Consider the following 21,971-nt stretch of genomic DNA (forward strand, 5'->3'; position numbering starts at 1 on the left):
AATGAGCAGATCTGCGGTAAAGAAGGCATGGATTTTTCATTCACTTGATTAAGATAAACTACTGAGGGATATGACAGGCTAATTGGAGTCATCCGGCATTTTATAATGGATCTCATCATGGTCCAATTTTCCTTATTGCTTCCACAATTAGAACTGTTTGGCTACACATACTTTTACTTCTGAAGTATCATTCATTTGATTCTTAAATTAAAATCACATTTTTAATATCAAATGAAGGGAGCAAAATTAGCTAAATTCATTTTATCAGAAAGATAACAGAAAGCTGAAGAATGTACTGACCCACACTTCTACCTCAAGGTGGTTTTGAAGGAATTTATCTGTTTTACTCACATCGTTTATCATGGAATGATGATCACAGAGGAAACCCCACCAAAATTGGCTCAACAGTCCTACACCTTTGCTGACTGGATGCGGTACAACGCCAAAGACTATATGGTCCACTGGACTACTTGGCACTGGAGCAGATATTTCCACTATTTAGCTTGCATTTAGATGTTTTACATACAAGATCTATTTGGAGTTCCATATATCAATGACAAATAACTTTTTTTAAATAGACATTTCATTATTTTATTGGTAGTATACTTTAAAGTTTGGTTGCAGCACAGCCACTCAAGAATGAGACAAGAATGAATCTATTTATCTGTAAATGAAACTTGTCTGCAATCTACCATGGCAAAATCCATATAAAGCTGAGAATGATCAAGCAAGTCTCTGCTGGTACACAAAAATGCTGGAGAAACTCAGCGGGTGCAGCAGCATCTATGGAGCGAAGGAAATAGGCGACGTTTCGGGCCGAAACCCTTCTTCAGACTGATGGGGGGTGGGGGGGAGAAGGAAGGAAGGAAAAAGGGAGGAGGAGGAGCCCGAGGGCGGGGGGGATGGGAGGAGACAGCTCGAGGGTTAAGGAAGGGGAGGAGACAGCAAGGGCTAGCAAAACTGGGAGAATTCAACGTTCATGCCATCAAGCAACCCAGGCGGAATATGAGGTGCTGTTCCTCCAATTTCCGGTGTTGCTCACTCTGGCAATGGAGGAGACCCAGGACAGAGAGGTCGGATTGGGAATGAGAGGGGGAGTTGAAGTGCTGAGCCACCGGGAGTTCAGGTAGGTTATTGCGGACTGAGCGGAGGTGTTCGGCGAAACGATCGCCCAACCTCCGCTTAGTCTCCCCGATGTAAATCAGCTGACATCTAGAGCAGCAGATGCAGTAGATGAGGTTGGAGGAGATACAGGTGAACCTTTGTCGCACCTGGAACGACTGCTTGGGTCCTTGAATGGAGTCGAGGGGGGAGGTGAAGGGACAGGTGTTGCATTTCTTAATGGGAGGAGTCAAACGTAAAGTTGTTGAGGGTGAGGACCAACTCCGCTAGGCGGAGGAGGGTGTCAGTGGCTGGGTATAGGTTGCTCCTCTGGTCGAGGAAGAACCGGAGGGCTTTGAGGCCATCCTGGTGGGGGATGGAGGTGCAGAGTGACTGGACATCCATGGTGAATATAAGGGGGTGAGGGCCGAAGTCTCTGCTGGTTACCAGAATTCACATTACTGAAGGGACACTCACAAAACATGTACTATTTTGGATCGTGCAAAACTCTGAACAGATTATTGATGTTTCATATTTCTTCCGCAATTGTAACAGGAAAATAATCATAGCAAAAACCACACCACCAAGGATGTTTGCACAATAGGATGACTAAGACAAGTACTAATTGATGGTGACATCAGGCAGTGGTTAATAACTTCACAATATCCTCAAAAACAAAGAACACATTTATCAGAACTGGAATAAAATAGCAGTATTGATGGTCTTATAAAAAGGGCCACATACAGCAGAAAGTCACGCACATGACTTATCAACATTAAATATATTTCTATTTTTAAAACATGCTTTTATTTAGTAAAAAAGTTCTGAGCCTTTATTAAATATGTCGCTTTGGCCTTTCTTTATGAAAAGTGGTCTGATCTTCAACTTGAGCTTTTGTTTGGTTATTCACCATCATTTTTTCCACTTGGTTACACATGTTTTTTTCCAAAAACATCAATTTTAGATGTCTGTTCAATTAATTATGCTTACATGGTGAATTAATCATGCAAGCATTAGGTGCAAACTACATGCCATATCCTTAGTGCAGAGAACTGCACAAGCCCCAGGACAACCATTTGTTTATTGTGACTTCTCTTCCAAAATGACCAAACTATAAATTAACCCTTTTGGAATGAAACAAGTTTGGAGAAAGCAAAAATAAATTTCAACCACAGTATGAGCATCATGAACTAAGTTACAAATAGGGTATTTGAAATTCAGCAGTTACAATTAGCTCTATCACTGGGATGTGAAAAATTGTTCCTTAAACATGCACACACAGTCTAAGTTAGTGTTTATAGGAGTTTATGTCTACTTTTCAACCAACTCCAGGAATTTTGCTACCAGTGTATTTCATGAGATAATAGTGTAAACAACCTTCCTGTTTCAAAACCATGGGTGAATGTCAATACATGAAAATATCAGGTCATTATCTGCACATTGAGACAAAAGACTGCAGACACTATATTCTGGAGCAAAAAAACTACTGAAGGAACTGAGCGGGTCACGCAAATCTACGGAGGCAAATGGACAGTCAATGATTCAGGAGGGGACCTCGCTTCAGTTCCTGCAGCAGTTTAGTTATTGCTCACTATCTGCAGAAGTTCTCAGAGTTTGGTTCTCTTACATTTGGTTATTCATGATGCCACTGGTCCATTTGATCATCAGGTTTCTGACCTTTTAATAATATCTCTGATATCTTTCCTCCAACCAATGCAGAGAGTAAGAGAGGGCATTTGTGGGTCATTGATGGTGCAGAATGATCATGACATTTTGAAGGTTGTATCGTTCAAAAGCAAATAATTGTGCCAGCTCCATGTGCCAGCTCACCACATAAATGAAAATATTAAAATGTAGAAACCCAACAGAATAGCAACAGAATGGTCCATCCAAGACAATATTCATCTGGTCCGGGACCTGATCCATCTGACCCAGGGGGCTGGTCAGTAAGTCGCCTTTCTCTCCCTCGACCAGGAGAAGGCGTTCGACAGGGTGGAGCACGACTACCTTCTGGAGACTCTGCAGGCGTTCGGATTTGGACCACACTTTGTGGCCTGGGTCCGACTTTTATACACTGCTGCAGAATGCCTTGTTAAGGTCAACGGCTCTTTGTTGGCCCCCATTCCCTTTGGGAGGGGGGTTCGTCAGGGATGTCCCATGTCCGGGCCAGCTGTATTCCATCTGTGTCGAGCCTTTCCTGTGCCTTCTCCGGAGGCGGTTGACAGGCCTGGCTTTACCGGGGCCGGGGATGGAGGTGGTCCTCTCGGCCTACGCCGATGATGTCATTCTGATGTTCACCGACCCTGTTGACCTGCGGAGGATGCGTGAGTGCCAGCAGGTTTTCTCGGCTGCTTCCTCCGCCAAGATCAACTGGGGGAAGTGTTCTGGTCTCTTGGTGGGTGGGTGGCAGGTGGACTCCCTGCCGGAGGAGACGGCAGGTTTTGCGTGGAGTACCACGCACCTCCTCTATCTGGGGGTCTACCTGAGTCCCGCTGAGGGGGGGTGGCTGGCGAACTGGCAGGAGCCGGAGGCGAAAGTGGTCGCCCGGCTGGGACGTTGGTCAGGCCTACTTGGTGTGCTCTCTTACCGGGGCAGGGCTGTAGTTATAAACCAGCTGGTGGCCTCTCTGCTGTGGTACCGGATGGCCACTATGGTCCCGTCCTCTTATTTTATAACCATGTTACAGAGGAGATTGGTCAACTTCTTCTGGGGTGAGAGGAACCACTGGGTCTCTGCTGGGGTTCTGAGTCTCCCGTTGGAGGAGGGCGGTCAGACGCTGGTCTGTATTCGTACCCAGGTGGCGGCTCTCCGACTCAGGACCCTGCGGAGGTACGTCTACTCGGACTACCCTCCTAAATGGCACGTGCTGGCGACGTACTTTTTCCGCCAGGGGCGCTGCCTTCAGGAGGGCTCACGGCTCTCGGTAGCGGGCATGAGTCGACGCGCTAGGTGGGAAAGGCATGAGTTGCCTGGCTTTTACCGTGACCTCCTGAAGGTCAGGAATTTGGTCACCTTCAGCCAGGGCCCTGCTCCTCAGGGGGAGGGGGGTGTCGTGGCTGTGACGGTGGGTGTCGAGGAGAGGTGTGTGCATGGAGCGATTCCGGACGAGCTTACCCCCGCTCAGTCGGAATTGTTCATAGGGCCCACGGCCCGGGTCCCTCCCCGAGAGCCGGCCCCATGCAACATGAGCCGCCTTTCCGAGATGCCCAGCGTGCCGTTCTGTGACGCGGAGAGGCGCGTACTGTACAGGCTGCTCTTGCACACTCTCCACTTCCTCGCCCTCGTCTTCCGTCCAGACACACCCTGGCGGTCCGTGTTACCACCTGACGAGGGGAGCGGTCCCCAGTGGAGGTCTCTCTACAAGGGAGTCCTCCCCCTTTACATCGGGGACCTGGGGTGGAGAGTGTTGCACAAAGCAGTGGCCTGTAATAGGTATTTGAGACGGTTCACGGACTCTTCCCCTGCTTGTCATTTCTGCGGTGAGGAAGCGACCGTGTTCCATGTGTACATAGAGTGTGAGAGGTTGCAGCCACGGTTCGAGTATCTGAAAGGGCTGCTCCTCAAGTTTTGGCTACATTTTAGTCCAACGCTATTAATTTATGGGCACCCGGTACAGAGGGGGGAGGGTCGGGAGGGAGGAGGGGGTCTCCCTGTTGGTCTGCTCCTGGGCCTGGCCAAGATGGCCATTCGCGGGTCCAGGCAGCGGGCAGTCGATGGCGGCACAGCAGTCGGCTGCCTACCACTTTTCCGGGGTTACGTCCGTGCCCGCGTGTCCCTAGAAAGGGAACACGCGGTGTCCATGGGGACTGTGGAGGCCTTCTGTGCACGCTGGTCACCACAGGAGGTTGAATATATTATAGATAAAAATGTTAATATTTTAATTTGATAATTTTGTTTAAGTGTTTTTTAAATTGTTTGAGCTTTCTACCTTCCCTTTTAAATTGTACATTTGTTTGAAAATCTAATAAAAAACATTTACGGAAAAAAACAACAACAAAAAAACAGAATAGCAACAATGTCGCGACTACATCCTAACTTGGTAAAACCAGACACACACACACTCACATCATGCAAACTGGCTGTTGATCACATGCAAGCTAAGACCAGCAAAGAGATGAACATTGACATCAGTTTGAAAATTGGCTATTTACTGCTTGAAATTTTCAATTGAGGTGCACAATGCAACACTGGTTGAAGACACTAGTTCTGCCCAACACTGCAAAGTATTGTACTGTAACATTTAAAAACCATTCTAAGCTGTCAACATTGGTGACAGGTAACTCTGGATGAGCTGGTCCAATTAGACATGGAATAACTCCATAGGAACTACGGGGAAGAATACTTTCACTTTTAAAATGTGAAAATATCTTTCCTGTGGAGGAATATTTGTACAAGGGAGAATTAAAATATCTGGCAATGAATTATTTGTTAAGCACTCGTCTTTCAGTCAATAGACAATAGATGCAGGAGTAGGCCATTAGACCCTTCAAGCCAGCATCGCCATTAAATGTGATCATGGCTGATCATCCACAATCAGTACCCCATTCCTGCCTTCTCCCTGTATCCCCTGACTCCGCTATCTTCAAGAGCCCTATCTAACTCTCTCTTGAAAGCATCTAGAGAACTGGCCTCTGAGGCAGAGAATTCCACACTCACAACTCTCTGTGAGAACAGTCTACATCTTTACATTAATTGAATGCACTGTCAATGGACACACTTTTATTTAAAAAAAACACAAAATGCTGGAGTAACTCAGCGGGTCAGGCAACATCTCTGAAGGACATGGAACTTTTGCAAACCAAGAGTCCCGGCCCAAAACACCACCTATCCAGATGCTGCCTGACCCGCTGAGTTACTCCAGCACTTGCAGCATCTGCAGTTCCTTGTGTCAGCACACTTATAAATTCAGACCCATCATCTCAACCTGGCCCAATGTAGCAAGGGATGATTCAACTGGGGTATCCTGGCTAATACAAGTTTATCATATGACACCGGGTGATAATCTAATCTGAAGAGGGCTGACAATTACATTTTCCATCAGATCGAGGACCGAAACTTATGGATTTGCTTATGGAGCATTGAAAATATAAATTAATAACAGGTTCACAGTAACCATAACCTACATTCTCAAAATGCAAAAGTAACCACTTTATTGTGACTAACATCGATGCTTGAAACATTCCAACCCAGTTCGTACATGGCTTCTAATCCACTACTGATCAAACGGAATTTATTTCGTCTCATGATTGACTAGCTAAACACAGTTCATGCAGCCCACTACAATCCGGCAATCTGCTCGATCTTCCTGGGCCCATGATCATAATGAGGAAACTGTTTCACCTTTCTGCAAGCTTCCTCCACTTTGTACATTAGTCCACACTTAGAAATGCAAACTTTGTAACTACATTCAAATAAAACAAACGTTATTCAACAAGTGCAAGACCACCCAGCCACTGAGAGCCAGTTTAGCTTTGTGAATACTACTCTAGTTGTTAAAGAAAGAACTGCAGATGCTGGAAAAATCGAGGGTAGACAAAATTACTGGAGAAACTCAGCGGGTGAGGCAGCATCTATGGAGAGAAGGAATAGGCGACATTTCTGGTCGAAACCCTTCTTCAGACTGATGTCGCGGGGGGGGGGGGGGGGGGGGGGGGGGGGGAGAGCTGGGAAGGGGAAGGAGGGAGAAAGCAAGGGCTTTCTAAAATTAGAGAAGTCAATGTTCATACCCATGGGGTGTAAACTATCTAAGCAAAATATGAGGTGCTGTTCCTCCAATTTTCGCTGGGCCTCACTCTGACAATGGAGGAGGTTGTTAGGTGGTTCCACAGAGATGAGTGAATCACTGAGCTATTTTTGATTTCCATTGGAAATGGAGCTGTGGTTTGCAGCTTCATGCCAATTCGACCAAATACCAAGATTTCACAATTTTGTTTTCTTTCAACTTTCTTCATCAAATGGGCACTTCATAAAACTTGCAAAACACGAAGAAATTACCACTGGATTCCCACGTGCAACTTTAGCATTGCAGTCTTGTGTGATGGTCAACAATATGGGCTGACACAGAAACCACAGATGTTACTTGAAATTACCCAAATGAGATTATTAATTGAAAGTGAAGTGGACATTAACTAAAAGCTTGGTAGATTTAGGATTTTGCATCAACTGAGGCAGCAGGCAAGGGTAGTCAAGCTGCCAGTGTTCTGCGGGCTGCAAGACTTGCTCTTACTTCTGGTGGAATTCCAACTTCGCTTTTGTGATTTCTACGCCGCTCTCTGAACCCTTGCAATTGCTCACCATCACTGCGGACCACAGTCATGACAATTGCTCACAAAAATGCTGCTGAGCCTTTATATAAAGAGTCATGCTTGCATGCAGCAGAGTGTGGGTGCACGGCCAGGTAACTCTGTCAGCATGGCCCCATGGGCAGGGAGTGGGGAACACTGGGAACAGTCTGGGGGGGGGGGGGGGGGGTGCCCTTCCACAGGCATTGCAAAGACTGGCCCAAAGTCCAAATTAATCTGGTGTGCAAAGCAAACTTGCATTGAAAAACAATATCTAAACTATGCTTAACTTAAGCAGGAAATACGAATTACAATGCAAAATCTAATTTCCCTTGAAAACTGTTAGACATACACAAAGCAATATTTGGTTTTAGTACATCATTTTTGCTAATCAACTTTCAACTCTGACATTAGTTACAAAAAGCTGGAGTAACTCAGCGGGACAGGCAGCATCTCTGGAGAGAAGGAATGGGTGACGTAGGAAGTTCAACTCTGACATTTCTCATCAGTTGAATCCTAATGTGGATCCAAGCCCGTGTAAATATGGTAGTATTCAAAAAGGCCACGAATGGAAACAAGTTCCAACAATAAGGAAGTATGCATTGTTGAAAATAGTGACGTTCTTACGGCAGCTCTTCAAACAATATAAACTTGTTTTGATGAAAGTTGAAGTAGACAAAAGCACTCCTAAAATGAAAGCTATGCCTAATGCAGAGCAAATGATTGATTCACACTGGGAAAACCGCAACAGTGCCTGGCAGACGTCAGTGACTCCAAATGCCTTTTGCCTTCCTGAACAGTGGAAAGTCAGCTAACATTCCAATATTTGAGGATGATCCAAGGGCTCTCCAGAAAGCTGTGCATTAATCAGCTGTGATAGAGTAGGACTGACATTGCAGCCATGCAAACATAACTCCCATGTCTTCAGCATGAAATAACAAACTCCAACCTCTAAATTCTTGATTGAACTTTCAAAACATCTTGTCCTTGCCTTTATAATCTCTTCATTTTCTCGTTATTTACATGCAATGTTATGGGCATTCAACTTTAAGCAGCAAAGTCATTCATGCGAACAAGAGAATGTAGATTTATTTCCGTAACCAGGTTCAATCCCAACCTCTGTCTGTGTGGAGTTTGCTGGTTCTCATGCAACCATGCAGGTTTCCAAGGACGTGCAGGTGGGTAGGTTGAGTAGCAACAATAAATTGCCCGAGTATAAAATCAGGGAGGAGTGGATAAGAATATGGAGGAAATAAAATGGGATTAGTGTGGGATTAGTGGTTGCTGGTTTGCATTCCATGCCATCTCTGACTGATTTACAACTATGATCACGTGCATTCAGACGGGATAACATAATTGGTGTGAATGTGGGCACAGACTGTGGCCTGCTCCTGTGCCGCACCGCTCCGTGTTCTGTGCATTTTATGATGCTCTAGTTCCACATTCTCCAGACAGAGGAAAGTGAGCAATCCTTCACCTCCCTCTCTCACTAAACACCAATCCCAAGAGTCATCTCATTCCTCACCATCTCTCCCCATCACACCCTCCCTCGGTTCGCTCCACTCCTCACCTCCTCTTAACCTGCAACATGCTCCTTTTCTGACATTTCCTGGTGCTTTTCTCAAATCATTCACTACCACCCGCTCCACTGGCCTTTTCTACTGAGTGCCTCCAGAAGTTTGTGTTTGTAATTCAGCTTTTACATTTGCCTCAGATTGGTGCTTACAAAACAAACCTTGCCCTTCCCTTCCAAACACTGATTGGTGCAGTAATCTTCTGCACACACACACAAATCAGACTATTATTCTGATTTTGTTAGCCCTTGCTGTCTCCTCCCCTTCCTTAACCCTCTAGCTGTCTCCTCCCACCCTCCCATCCGACCGCCCTCGGGCTCCTCCCCTTTTCCTTCTTTCTCCCACCCCCCATCAGTCTGAAGAAGGGTTTCGGCCCGAAACGTCGCCTATTTCCTTCGCTCCATAGATGCTGCTGCACCCGCTGAGTTTCCCCAGCAATTTTGTGTACCTTTATTATTCTTTATATATCTTTAAGAAAATGACACATTTTAAAAACAGTAATTACAAAAAACATAAAACATTATAACATGATTAATATAATCATTCTAGAAACTCTTACATTTATTCCTCACCAGTATTATTTAACGACAAAAATAGACCAAGAGCAAATTCTGCGGTTGTTTACCACACTTGTAGTTGAATCACAAGGTGAGCATGCAAGGTGAGGAAGTGGTTTGGAAGGCAAAGGGAAGGTGGTGTTTAATGAAAGGAGCATCAGGTTAGGGAAGTTTTGTTAAAACTGTGCAAGATGTGAATATACTGGAGGTGCTGTTTCTGGTTCAGCTAATAATTCTGTTACTTAAATCCATATGTTGGTCAGAGGGGGGGGAAAAAACAAGAGAAAAAAAATGTTATAATTCATAGCAGGGTATTTGCAAAGTGGTGAAGTAATATGGAGGCAGAAGAGGCTGCAGATGCTGGAATGTAAAGCAAGGGAACATTTGCTGGAAGGACTCAGGAGGTCACACAGCAATGTCTAAACCAGTTATGCTCGCGATGTCCTCATATCTTCAGTCGTGGGCTTGAGGAAGTGAACGTGGTGCCATATCAGGGAAAGAGTGAAGAATTTGCGGGGGGGGGGGGGGGGGGGGGGGGAAGGTATCAAAAGCAGGCAACAGCTGCAATCGTACCATGCTAAATGGATAACCAAACATTCAGCAGATGAAGTTTGTGCAAAGAACATATGTGGAGGGCTTAAATCTCTTAGGAATCTGATCACAAAACATTAGAACTAAGCGTAGAGCTATCCACTGAAGACTGCCAACACCAACAGATGTAAAATCATCCACAGATGTTTGACAATCTTTATTCCAATCTACTATATGGACAGGTACATAGGAAAGGCTGAGTGGGCTAAGGGTCAAACTCAGGAAGATGGGATCATTGTAGACAGGGTATCTTGAAGGGCATGAGCAAGTTGGGCCTGTTTCCACACTGCATGACTATGTTCAGATACTGTCATTAAAACTTCCCATTCAATTCTGTAAATATCAATCCCAAAGAGCCAGTTTAATGCTGCTTAAATTATCAAAGCCACCAAAATGTATTTACTGATTTTGTTCATGGCACTCAGGCTATAACAGATGAATTAACATTCCAGTCTTCATTATATGAGATGGCAAATTCCCTATTCAACACATTCTAGAAATAACCACTAACTTTTTTGGTGGTGAGAAATATGCACATGGGGAACGCACCATTAATATGACATTTTAACCAAATCCAGGAAATAAAAAAGTCCCCTTTTATTGAAATATAAACTGCGCTTGCTGCAACTGCTCAAAAGTACAGGGCCAGGGAAACCAACGCTGAGGGCAACTACTAGAGTACAGGGCCTGGAAAACCAGCACTGAGGGCAACTACTAGAGTACAGGGCCACATAAACCAGCACTGAGGGCAACTACTAGAGTACAGGGCCACATAAACCAGCACTGAGGGCAACATAAACCAGCACTGAGGGCAACTACTAGAGTACAGGGCCACATAAACCAGCGCTGAGGGCAACTACTAGAGTACAGGGCCAGGGAAACCAACGCTGAGGGCAACATAAACCAGCACTGAGGGCAACTACTAGAGTACAGGGCCACATAAACCAGCACTGAGGGCAACTACTAGAGTACAGGGCCACAGAAACCAGTCACTGACAGCAACCTCTTTGCACCTCTCCGTTCACCCCAATCCATAAAAACCTCTGTGAAGACAAACAAAACAGGTAACAAAAGAGAAAACATGCACTAACCTGTGCAAATCATTGCAACCAGGTTATGTTTTCTCCCTGCAACAAACAATAAAAGCATACAATATTTTGGGCAAAGAGAAGTGGAAATCACCGTTACAATGAGGTCCGATTGTTTCTCCAGCAACTCTGGAGCAAACATAGCAAATAGTGATTTCGTTTCCAAAGCAAAGGGGATTTTATCACTTTTATCGAGTGTAGAAATGGAATTATTGAGGTAATAATGTCATTTCTTCCTCTTCTCTCAAAAGGTTCATGTTTAGACCAGTAAATGTTGGACTTCCTGTTGGAGGAATTGTGGAAAAATAGATTTTGCTTTCCCCTCGACTCAAGAATATCTGTACACTGCGGAGAGCTTGATTGTAATCACGTATAGTCTTTCCGTTAACTGGATAGCATGCAGAAAAATGTTTTTCACTGTCCATCAGTACACATGACAATCAACTAAACTAGACTAAAATATCGAGAGAAGCTAAGCCTGCACCAGAAAAATCCGTTGTCCCTGGAATGAAAGGAATTCCTGACTTTGGGAAGCTGCACAGCATGGAATGGCTACACTCCCGAGAAGCAACAACATCAACCTAAATGTTGAAACATACTGAAACATCCCCAAGTTGAATACATGTTTCATTTTGCGGCATTTTATACTTCAGTTTAGCAACTATGTTGTTACAGTAACACTCAGAAAACCCAAATATTCTTATTCTTTAAAACAAGATCAAAGCGTGGTGCCTGCTTGTTCTTGCTCTAAATGGTATTAAGTGATGAGGGGGGGATATTGTAAATTTTGGAGTGATTTTCTGCCATGAGAAAAAGAAAACAAAACAAACTCTGATGCTTAAAAGTAATTTGCAGGATGACAAAAGCATAAAATGATTGTCACTGAACGTGAGTTTGCCTATACATTTGCGGTCTTGTGTGACAACAGCCAAAGTCCAGTGCTTCTGATTTGTGTTTTGGCAACCCTTACAGGGCATTAACTAACAAATGTTGCAATCCCCATGTATGCTTCGCAGGAGAGGGAAGTCACTTTAATAAAGATATTGCAACTGACCAACTAGCAATTAACAACTTTATTTTTCTTACAACCACTTTAAATTTCAATGAAATAACACATAAATAAATTTATCACTATATCAGAATTGCTTGTTAAATAGCCAATCGCACATTGTTTTAATAAACGGTAGAATCTCAAATATGCAATTATAACTTCTCCCAAACCACGACTAAATAAAATACAGGTGCACAACCTTTTATCCGAAGATCCAAATAACGAAAACCTCCGAATAGCGGACATTTTTTCGGTCCTTGAAGAAAGGTCCTTGAAAACGTTCACCGAGGGCGGCCTGCAGAGGTGACAGCGGAACCTCCGGTCGGTCCTCGAAGAAAGGGGAACTAAATCCCCATTCATAAAAGTGAAGGTGAGGGTATATTGCGCGGGAGGGTTAATAATTGACAATATGCTGCTGCCTGCCCACTGAGTTAAAAAGTTCCCACGGTAGACTCACGATACACAGTGTATCGTGAGTCTTGCGTGGGAACTTTTTAACTCAGCGGGCAGGCAGCAGCAGATTGTCGCTCCCTTCAGTTTCACCCCACCTATACCCCTCTGCTTCCCGGCCATGTGTGTGACCCCTTCCCTCCCCTCTCCAGCTCCCCGCTCATTGCACCGGCGCGGGGGCTTTGCACTGTCTTCACGTCGGCGATACCAGCAGGTCAGTGCCAGTCACCGGAGACGTCAGGACCAACGGGACACTGACCCCCAGGCCCACTGCAAGCACGGAGATCCCAGAGACCCACAGCCAGCAGCAGCCCAGCCCCGTTCCAACTCCAGAGGAAAACTGCAAACTGGCCGGAGACGTCAGGACCACCAGAAGCCGTTCCCCGAGCTGCGCCCCCTCATCGGGACACCGACCCCCAAGCCCACTGCAAGCATGGAGAGCCCAGCCCAGCCCCGCTCCAACTACAGAGGAACCTGGGTTGCGGATGACGGGGCGCAGCTCGGGGCGTCGTAGGGGCCCATCGGGGAGCGGGTTCCTGTTGGTCCTGACGTCTCCGGCCACCTGCCATCCTCCGGGAACTGTACCGCCCTTGCAGGAGAGTGGGGTTGTTTGCAGTTGCAGAGGGAGGGGGCAAGGGCGGTACAGTTCCCAGTCTCAGCTCCAGTCCAGGGGGGTGGCCGGAGACGTCAGGACCAACGGGACACCGACCCCCAGGCCCACTGCAAGCACAGAGATCCCAGAGACCCACAGCCAGCAGCAACTCCAGCCCAGCCCCGCTCCAACTCCAGAGGAACACGTAGGGGCAGAAGCTGATGGTGTGCAAGGTACGTCTTGTTCTTGGGGTGGCAGATGAGGGGGCGCAGCTCGGGTTGTGGGCAAACTGCCACTTGTCGCCGTAGCGGCCCATTGGGGAGCGGATTCCTCTGGAGTTAGAGGGGGAGGGGGGTATTGTGCTGTTTGATCGCCCCCTGCTATCCCAGGGACAGGGAGACACAGCGGCTTTTTAGACTGGTGGGCAATCACTTCCAAAGTTCTGCCCACACAGTCAGTACACCTCTCCTACACTGCATTTCATACAAACATTTATTCTGCAAGAAAAAACTACATTGAAGACTCAAACTCGCGACCGAGTAACTGCCAGGATCGAGGCAAAACTCGCGACCTAGCTCGGGGATTCAAGAATCCCCGAGCTAGGCCGCCTAAGGGCATGTAGCCCCGCTAGGGTGACATGAGTACGAGAGGTGATTCAATGCTGCGGGCACATTTACAAATTTAGGAATTCATTCAACACACTGTATTTCATACAGACATTTATTCTGCAAGAAAAAACGACATTGAAGACTCAAACTCGCCACCGAGTAACTGCCGGGATCAAGGCGCAAACTCGCGACCTTGCGAATATGAGCCGAGCACTCTACCACTGAGCCAGCCATTAAAATCTACGCTAAAAAATTTCCATTCCGAAGGCCGACAAATTCTGAATTACAAAAAGTGTCTGGTCCCAAGGCTTTCGGATAAAAGGTTGTGCACCTGTAATTCAAGTTTACAAAATAATTAACTTTGAGAACATTACAAACGGACCTGCTGCTTTTATTGTATAGTAACCTTTGGTAAGTAAACGCATGCATTTCCAACCATATAAATAACAAGTATCACAACAACATGAGATAAGCGGTACACGTCATGGCCAGGGCCACAGGTGTTCTTGCGCAAAATGCTTGGGACATCGGCAGCCACTGACAACAGGCAAAAAACCAAGACATGGCATTCCCAGCAAAATGCTGCATTCCCATCAATCAATGTTGATGCAAAGCAACTACAGGTATCCTGAAAATCTTCTAAATACTACCAGGTCTTTGCAGATGAAACAAATTACATCTTATAAAATTACCATTTCTAACAATTTTAATTGTGAAAATTGTGAAAAATGTTAAGTTCCTCGGTCATTTCACAACTCTGCTAATGTTTAAGACTGTCACAGAGAAACTTGTTACAAGTAAGAATTTCATTGTTCTGTTGGCAGTACATATGACAAGTAAACACTTTTGACAGGGAAATAATAGAAAAAGCTCAACTTCAACGTATTTTGTAGTGATCTCTGGAGAGGGTTTTTTTTTTTAAATTGCTAGATTTCACTAGAACATAAAAAATATAAAAATGACCCACTGTACATCACAAAGTTGCCACAACTTATAAAAAACACATGGCTATTGAAAGAACAGGACATGAGCAAGTCATTATAGATGAAGCATATGCCTGGCCTCTCCCTGGTTACAGGGTGACATTGTAATGATAACTGATCCACTGCCTCAAGTGATTCATAGTCAGCAGGTAGAAACGGAGTTATTACAGAGAGCTGATGAAGTGCTGCCTTTAAAATAAATCTAATGTTACGTTCCTCTACTACAACTTATTTGATGATGCAGAGCTAATTAAATATTATTGCCAGTAATTAAGACCAAAAGTCTCACTCCCCTGAACTTAGACTCTGCTGTTGTTTGATTCCCTTGGTGAGGTCAAATAATTTTACTTCTATCCGATTATCAAAGAACATTCTGGAGAAAGTGGCTCCTCTCTCACCTTCTTGAGAAGTGCAAGGGGATTCGCACCACAAGCCTTGATCCAACAAGGCTCAAGAATCCTGAGGGAAACAGCCCAAGTAATCAGTAGTCCAATGAACAACTTCAATAGCCACTCGCTCACCAGTAAATGGTAGCTGCAGTATGCACCCTGTACAAGATATCCAGCTTACTACCTGGAAGAACAAGAGAAGTAAGCACCTGTGAACTATACCACCCTGAAGCTTGTTCAAAGCCATACATCATTGATTCTGGGGAAAAAACTCTCAAACTGGTGAGCCAACAGGACAACGGAAAGTAGAATTCTCAAACCGGATGCAACAGGTCAAGGAAGCAAATCGCGCTCCCAGAGATTAAATGAATGCTACATTTTCTATGAAGTGAATAAAATAAAATCCTCAACTTAATTTTACCCAACTCCCTAACTAAGATTTTGCCTGAAAATAAAGCTACTCCATTTACTCATACATTAAATCTATTTATAATTAACCAAATCTCAAAAATATAATTTGTATTTAACTTTATTGCAACAAGCTCATAAATTAAAAATCAGACCGCTTGATTTAAAAAATAACAGTGTGCTAACAATGTATTAAAGTTTATTGGCCTGTGTAGGAGATAGTAAAGAAGGATGTTAGTTGAAATATTTGATTGAATAATAATTCAACCAGTTGGTTTATGTCGGGTCAGGTTAGGTCGGGTGGAGTTCCCCCCGCCACGGGTACCACGTAATCCCGTGCTACCTGCTCCATGGTCGGATAGTCGGCTGCCAGGGGAGGAGGGGGCTGTGGACCCCCAGTAGGACCAAAAACAAGACCTGTCAAAGGGCGGATGAGCTCCTAGCGAGCCAATGGCCATCCACACTTCAGTGAAAGTTGCGATCACTGTCGTACTCAATAATGTTGATGATGTTTATGAGGCTATATTTCCAATTTTAAAACTTTGTAATTTAAGACATCAAAATATTCCAGAGCAGACAGCTCAGAAATAACAATGCTCTTTTACTTTCGGAACCAAAGTTTATGTCTAACCAAAGCTGCACAATTCCAAGTGTGCTTCGCTGTGAAGCAGAAACTTGACCAGAGGTTGGCTCCGGATTTTCATCTAATTTTAAAACCCAAAGTTGGATAGTGCAAATATAGCTAAATTAATTTTGCTGCAGCAGCTGCCCAAAGTAGTAATGTATCAAATAAGATTGTTGAAGCAAATATTGAGGTTGAGAAAGCAAGAGCAGGAGGCAGGGCCCACTGGGGCAGAGCAGGGAGCAAGGAAGGTCTCTCCCTGTTAGACTGAACTGCAAGGAGTTTGACAGGTACAGGGCATGGATACCCACCTGAGATTGTGGTATTATATCTACAGTGGGACATTGTTGAGGCACTATGGGACCAGTCACCATTATCGTATTTGTTTGCAAAAAAAATAAATAGGACTGGTCCTTAAGTGTTAAGTTAATGCGGATGGGGAGTGTGAAGAAGTTTTTAAATGGCATCCAACAGGAGCTCTCTACAATACGATACAATAGAACTTTATTCATCCCCATAGGGAAATTGGTCTGCCAACAGTCACAACACACAAGGTACGTGAAAACTTGAAATTAAAATTAAATTAAAAGTGAAAACAAAAAGAAAAAGACAAGCGACTGGTGGCTGGCTGCTGTGCGCACAGCCTTAACCAGAACAACGAACGAACAAACGCGGGCTTATCCCCTAGGCAGAGGATTCTAAACTAGAGTGCCCCCTCTCCCCCACACCGAGCTCCCCTTTGTTCTCCCACCGTCCATCACGGTGGTCTCCGCACGCCGGTTCCCCATTGTTCTTCACGGCGGTCCCCCACGCCCGGTCCCCATTGTTCTTAACGTTGATTGCTGAGGTTGTTTTCAAGCAGAGAGAGGAGCTTTGGAAAAGTGAGATTGAAAGTGTTTAGGGCTAACATGCTCCGTTAGTGAAGGTCTGGACTGGCAAAGTTAGGAAAGCATTTTTCATAAAAATGCATACGTGTATGATCATTGTATTTAAAAGATGAAGAACCACAGAAAATAGGTCTCAGCCTCCCCCTCACTTTCACAGCTAACCAGCACTGATTTAATTCAGAATCAAACATCACAGGTAGACAGGCCATGTGCAGTACTAAACAGACACATATCACTGTCCTGACCTTTACACTGAACAAGAGTCTGGTCAAGAAAAAGGAGGCATGCACCAGGTATAAACAGCTAGGAACCAGCCAGTGAGTCCATTGAGAAGCATAAGGGGTGTCGGAATACGTTTACTGAGGAAGTTGGGATGGCAAAAAGGGAATTCTATAAATATGTTAAAAGTAAACGGGTAAATTGGGAGAAAGTGCTGCACCTGGATCCACAGGAAATGGACACGGTCTTAAATGAATACTTCTCATCTACATGTACCATGGAGAAGGACAAGGGAGATAGTAATTCACGGGAGGGAACAGTGACATCCTGGCACACTTCAACATTACAAAGGAGGTGGTGTTGGAGGTCTTGAAATGCATAAAGGTGACTAAATCTCCAGGGCCTGTCCAGCAGGGTAATGGGAAGCAAAGGTTGAGGTTGCTGAGGCACCTCCAGAGCTGTTTACATCTTTGTTAGCCACGATGAACAGGCAGCAGGAACTAGCCAGAGAACTACAAGCTCGTGACGGGGAAGCTATTGGAAGAGACTCTGAGAGACAGGATTTATTTTCATTTGGAAAGACGAGAAATGATTAGGAATAGTCAACATGGCTTTGTACATTGGAAATCATATTTCATGAATTTCAGTGTTTCATGAAGATATGACCACGAGGGTTGATAAGGGAACAGTAAAAATGTTTAAGAGGCACCTGGACAGGTGAATGAGCATAGGATAGAGAAATACAAAATTAATAAAGCCAAGTGGGATTAGTATAGATGTTATGATGGTCAGCGTAGACACAGTGAGGCATAGGACCTGTTTCAATTATGTACAACTCTGCCAAAGAAATTAACTACTTATGCAACATAAGAATTTATGGGATTTGGCTCTGCAGAACATGGGGTGTCAAATTTACATAAAAGAAATCTAATTTGTCAATTAAAATTACACAATATGCGAATGAAGGAATAGTAGATTAAACAAAAGGACAGAGTTGTTATGGTTAAAACTATTGGCTTGTATGGAATGTAAACACTAGTATTCTAGTCGAAATGCATCTTCACAAATCAAAACATTTTTCTGAGGTTTTATGTAATTGATAGTTTGTGAACGAGTAAGAACCACTGAAAATACAAGTCTGCCTCCACCTCACTTTCAGTCATCAAATTCACTGCCAACCAGCACTGAGTTCAATCAGTCAAACATGACAGACACAGGCCATACACAGGTCTGAACAGACACAAGTCACTGTCCTTCACACCGACCTTCACACTGAACGAGGTTAAGAGAGACCTTGATTTACAGGATTTAATAAAGCTAACATTCATAAAACATTCAAAATAAACAAAAAATGCTGGAGAAACTCAGGGGGTGAGGCAGCATCTATAGAGAAAAGGAGTAGGCAACGTTTCGGGTCGAGACCCATTAATATTCGGGTCGAGTCCCATACACATGTTTAGACTGACTAGAAATCGGAACATAATTTCCGCAAAGATGTAAAATCTTATGTTGATACAAAAGGAACTATTCGATTCTACAGTATTTTAATGCATGATTTCAGCCGCTTGAAATTGGTGACAATAATGGATCCAACGGACAAACTGGTCCAGTTCCGGGATAAAAGTTAGATTGTCAAATAACTGTAGACCGATGAGATGCTGGCGTCTGCTCCTCAGACACCAGGGCTAAAGGTGCCCACTGGAGAAAGCAAGGGCTGGGCGCAGAGCATAGACTGGGCACAGGGACTAGAGTGGACAGGCATAGGCGGGACACAGGGCATAGACTGGACACAGGGACTAGACTGGACACAGGGCATAGACTGGACGCAGAGACTAGACTGGACGCAGAGACTAGACTGGACGCGGGGCATAGACTGGACGCGGGGCATAGACTGGACACTGGGACTAGACTGGACACTGGGACTCGACTGGATGCGGGGCATAGACTGGACCCGGGGCATAGACTGGACACTGGGACTAGACTGGACACTGGGACTCGACTGGATGCGGGGCATCGACTGGAGGCGGGGCATAGACTGGACACGGGGCATAGACTGGACACATGCCGTAGATCCTGGGCAGGGCAAGGAGCCGGGCCGCCTAGATCCCGTCACTCGCCACCAAGACCGAAGCGGCGGCCGTTATAAACACCCATTGACCTGAAGCCCGGGCGGCGGTGGGTGAGGGCGGGAGGAGCCGGGGCCTGGGCTCCGGGGACGGTGGCCAACCGCCCGCCCAAGGCTCCGGGGCGCGGACACGGCCTACCTGAAGCGCGGCGAGTCCTTCAGACACTCCTCGAAATCCACCATCAGCTTCATGGCAGGCGGGCGGGGGGATCAGGGCCTGGGCGTGTGAGCGGGTCCGAGTTTGCGGGGCGTGTGTGTGTGTGCGCGGGTCCGATGCCCCGTCCCTTCCAGCGCAACCAACCCTGCCCTCTCGCCGTGTGATGGACAGCCCGCCCGGCCAATCAGCGCCGCCCCGCCTCCTCTCCAGCCAATCCCGTGGTGGGGGCGGGCTCTGGGCGGCAGCAGGTTTGGGTGCACGGTGCCTGGGGACAGGGCGGGGCGGAGCCAAGTGCACACCCAGTGGCTCCAACACTGTCAGTACCAGTGTCTGCGGCTCCAACACTGTCAGTACAAGTGTCTGCAGCTCCAACACTGTCAGTACCAGTGTATGTGGCTCCAGCTCCAGCACTGTCAGTACCAGTGTCTGTGGCTCCAGCACTGTCAGTACTAGCGTCTGTGGCTCCAGTATCGGTGTCCAACTCCAGTGTCCACTGACTCAAGTGCCAGTTTTCACTATCTCCAGTGTCACCACTGCCATGTCTCAAGCTCCAGTGCCTCCAGTACCCACTGTCTCCAGTGTATTCTTCAGCTCGTACCAGTGTCCACTATCTCGTGGCGATTGTCTCCAACTCCAGTGGCTAGTGTCTCCAGTCCAGGTGTAATTTGTATAGGAACCCTCGCTTCACCATGAACGGCAGTATCACGTTGCATCCCCGTTTTTGCAACACAACTGACGCTGAAACATGGTTATTGGCAAGGAATAGGCATCGATGCAAATTATTTAATAGGAGTGACAGCCAACTAACAACCAAAATTAAGTTGAAAGTGACTGAGATCGCCATCTGCTGTGTGTACTTGTATCAAACATCTTGACGTGGGAAAGTTTGATCTCAAAGCATTTTTTTTTTAAACTGCCGCAAAAACAGTCAAAACTGGAACTGCTCTGTCGACCGGGTAGGTCTGTGAGGAGAGAATTACAGAGCTGGCGTTTCACGTCAATACCTTTGAACTGCACAACAACCGATGTTTGATTTTGCATGATTAGAAAACTCCACAAACTGAAAAAGTTGATCTTGAAATGGTAAAAATGATCCAATCGGTAATAAGTGAAAAAAGCAGCAGGTCACATCGACAAATAAAGACACAAGGAATAGCGGTTCACAAAGAAAGACAAAGTCACGGCAACATCCTCGTAAATCTCTTCTGAACCCTTTCAAGCTTGACAATATTTTTCTTATAACGTGGTGCCCAGAACTGAACGTAATATTCTAAAGTAGACAAAAATGCAGGAGAACCTCAGCGGGTGAGGCAGCATCTACGGAGGGAAGGAAATAGGCAATGTTTCGGGTCGATACCCTTCTTCAGTCTGAAATTCAGACTGAAGTTCAGTCAGTTCTTCAGTCTGAAGAAGGGTTTCGGCCCGAAACGTTGCTTATTTCCTTCCCTCCATAGATGCTGCCCCACCCACTGAGTTTCTCCAGCATTTTTGTCTACCTTCGATTTTCCAGCATCTGCAGTTACTTCTTAAACAATATTCTAAATGCTCTCACCAACGTCTTATACAACTGCAACATGACCTCCCAACTTCTATACTCTGACTAATGAAGGCCAATGTGCCATAAGCCTTTTTGACCACCTTATCTACCTGCAACTCAACCTTCAAGGAACCATGCACCTGCACTCCTAGATCCTACAACATTCCCCAGAAGCCGACCATTCACTGTGTAGGTCCTGCCCTTGTTCGACGTCCCAAAATGGAACACCTCACACTTCCCTGTGTTAAATTCCATCAACCTTTCCTCTGCCCACCTGACCAATTAATCCAGATCCTGCTGTATTCGTTCACAACCACCCTCACTATCTGCAAATCCACTCACTTTTGTATCATCAGCAAACTTGCTAATCTCATTATTAGTACTCATTATTAGTGGGGGAAAAAATACCTGACATATCTTTAGAAACCTAAACAATGCTGAAATGTATAATCAAGTAACTGTAGATACTGGTTTACAAAAAAAATACTCAAAGTACTGGAGTAACTCTGGACCAGGCAGCATCTCTATAGAACATGGATAGGCGGACACAAAAAGCTTGAGTAACTCAGCGGGACAGGCGGCATCTCTGGAGAGAAGGAATGGGTGACGTTTCGGGTCCAGACCCTTCTTCAGACATGGAGAGGTGCCTTGTTAGGCTGCTACCTTTTTTTCTGTCCAGGAATGGTTACAAGACAATAAACCGCAATCTGGAAAGATCAGTACAGCTCATGCATGTTGGAAAATGGTATGC

The 21,971-nt window shown here is 45.4% G+C and overlaps 1 protein-coding gene across 4 annotated transcripts in view; it reads right to left on the bottom strand.

The window, feature by feature from the left end:
* acap2 (ArfGAP with coiled-coil, ankyrin repeat and PH domains 2) overlaps window positions 1-19,845 on the bottom strand; it is a 103,068-nt gene extending 83,223 nt beyond the window's left edge. For 3 of the 4 annotated variants that reach the window (XM_033031329.1, XM_033031330.1, XM_033031328.1), the window contains exon 1: window positions 19,666-19,833. In XM_033031329.1, the coding sequence (XP_032887220.1) occupies window positions 19,666-19,718 (53 nt within the window). In that variant the 5' untranslated portion in view covers window positions 19,719-19,833. Of the gene's footprint in view, window positions 1-19,665 lie in introns of all 4 variants that reach the window. The other variant, XM_033031331.1, reaches the window with a different exon arrangement.
* Between the last annotated feature and the right edge of the window lie 2,126 nt (window positions 19,846-21,971).

The sequence above is a fragment of the Amblyraja radiata genome, chromosome 13 (assembly GCF_010909765.2).
Source record: "Amblyraja radiata isolate CabotCenter1 chromosome 13, sAmbRad1.1.pri, whole genome shotgun sequence".
In the NCBI taxonomy this organism is placed as follows: domain Eukaryota; kingdom Metazoa; phylum Chordata; class Chondrichthyes; order Rajiformes; family Rajidae; genus Amblyraja; species Amblyraja radiata.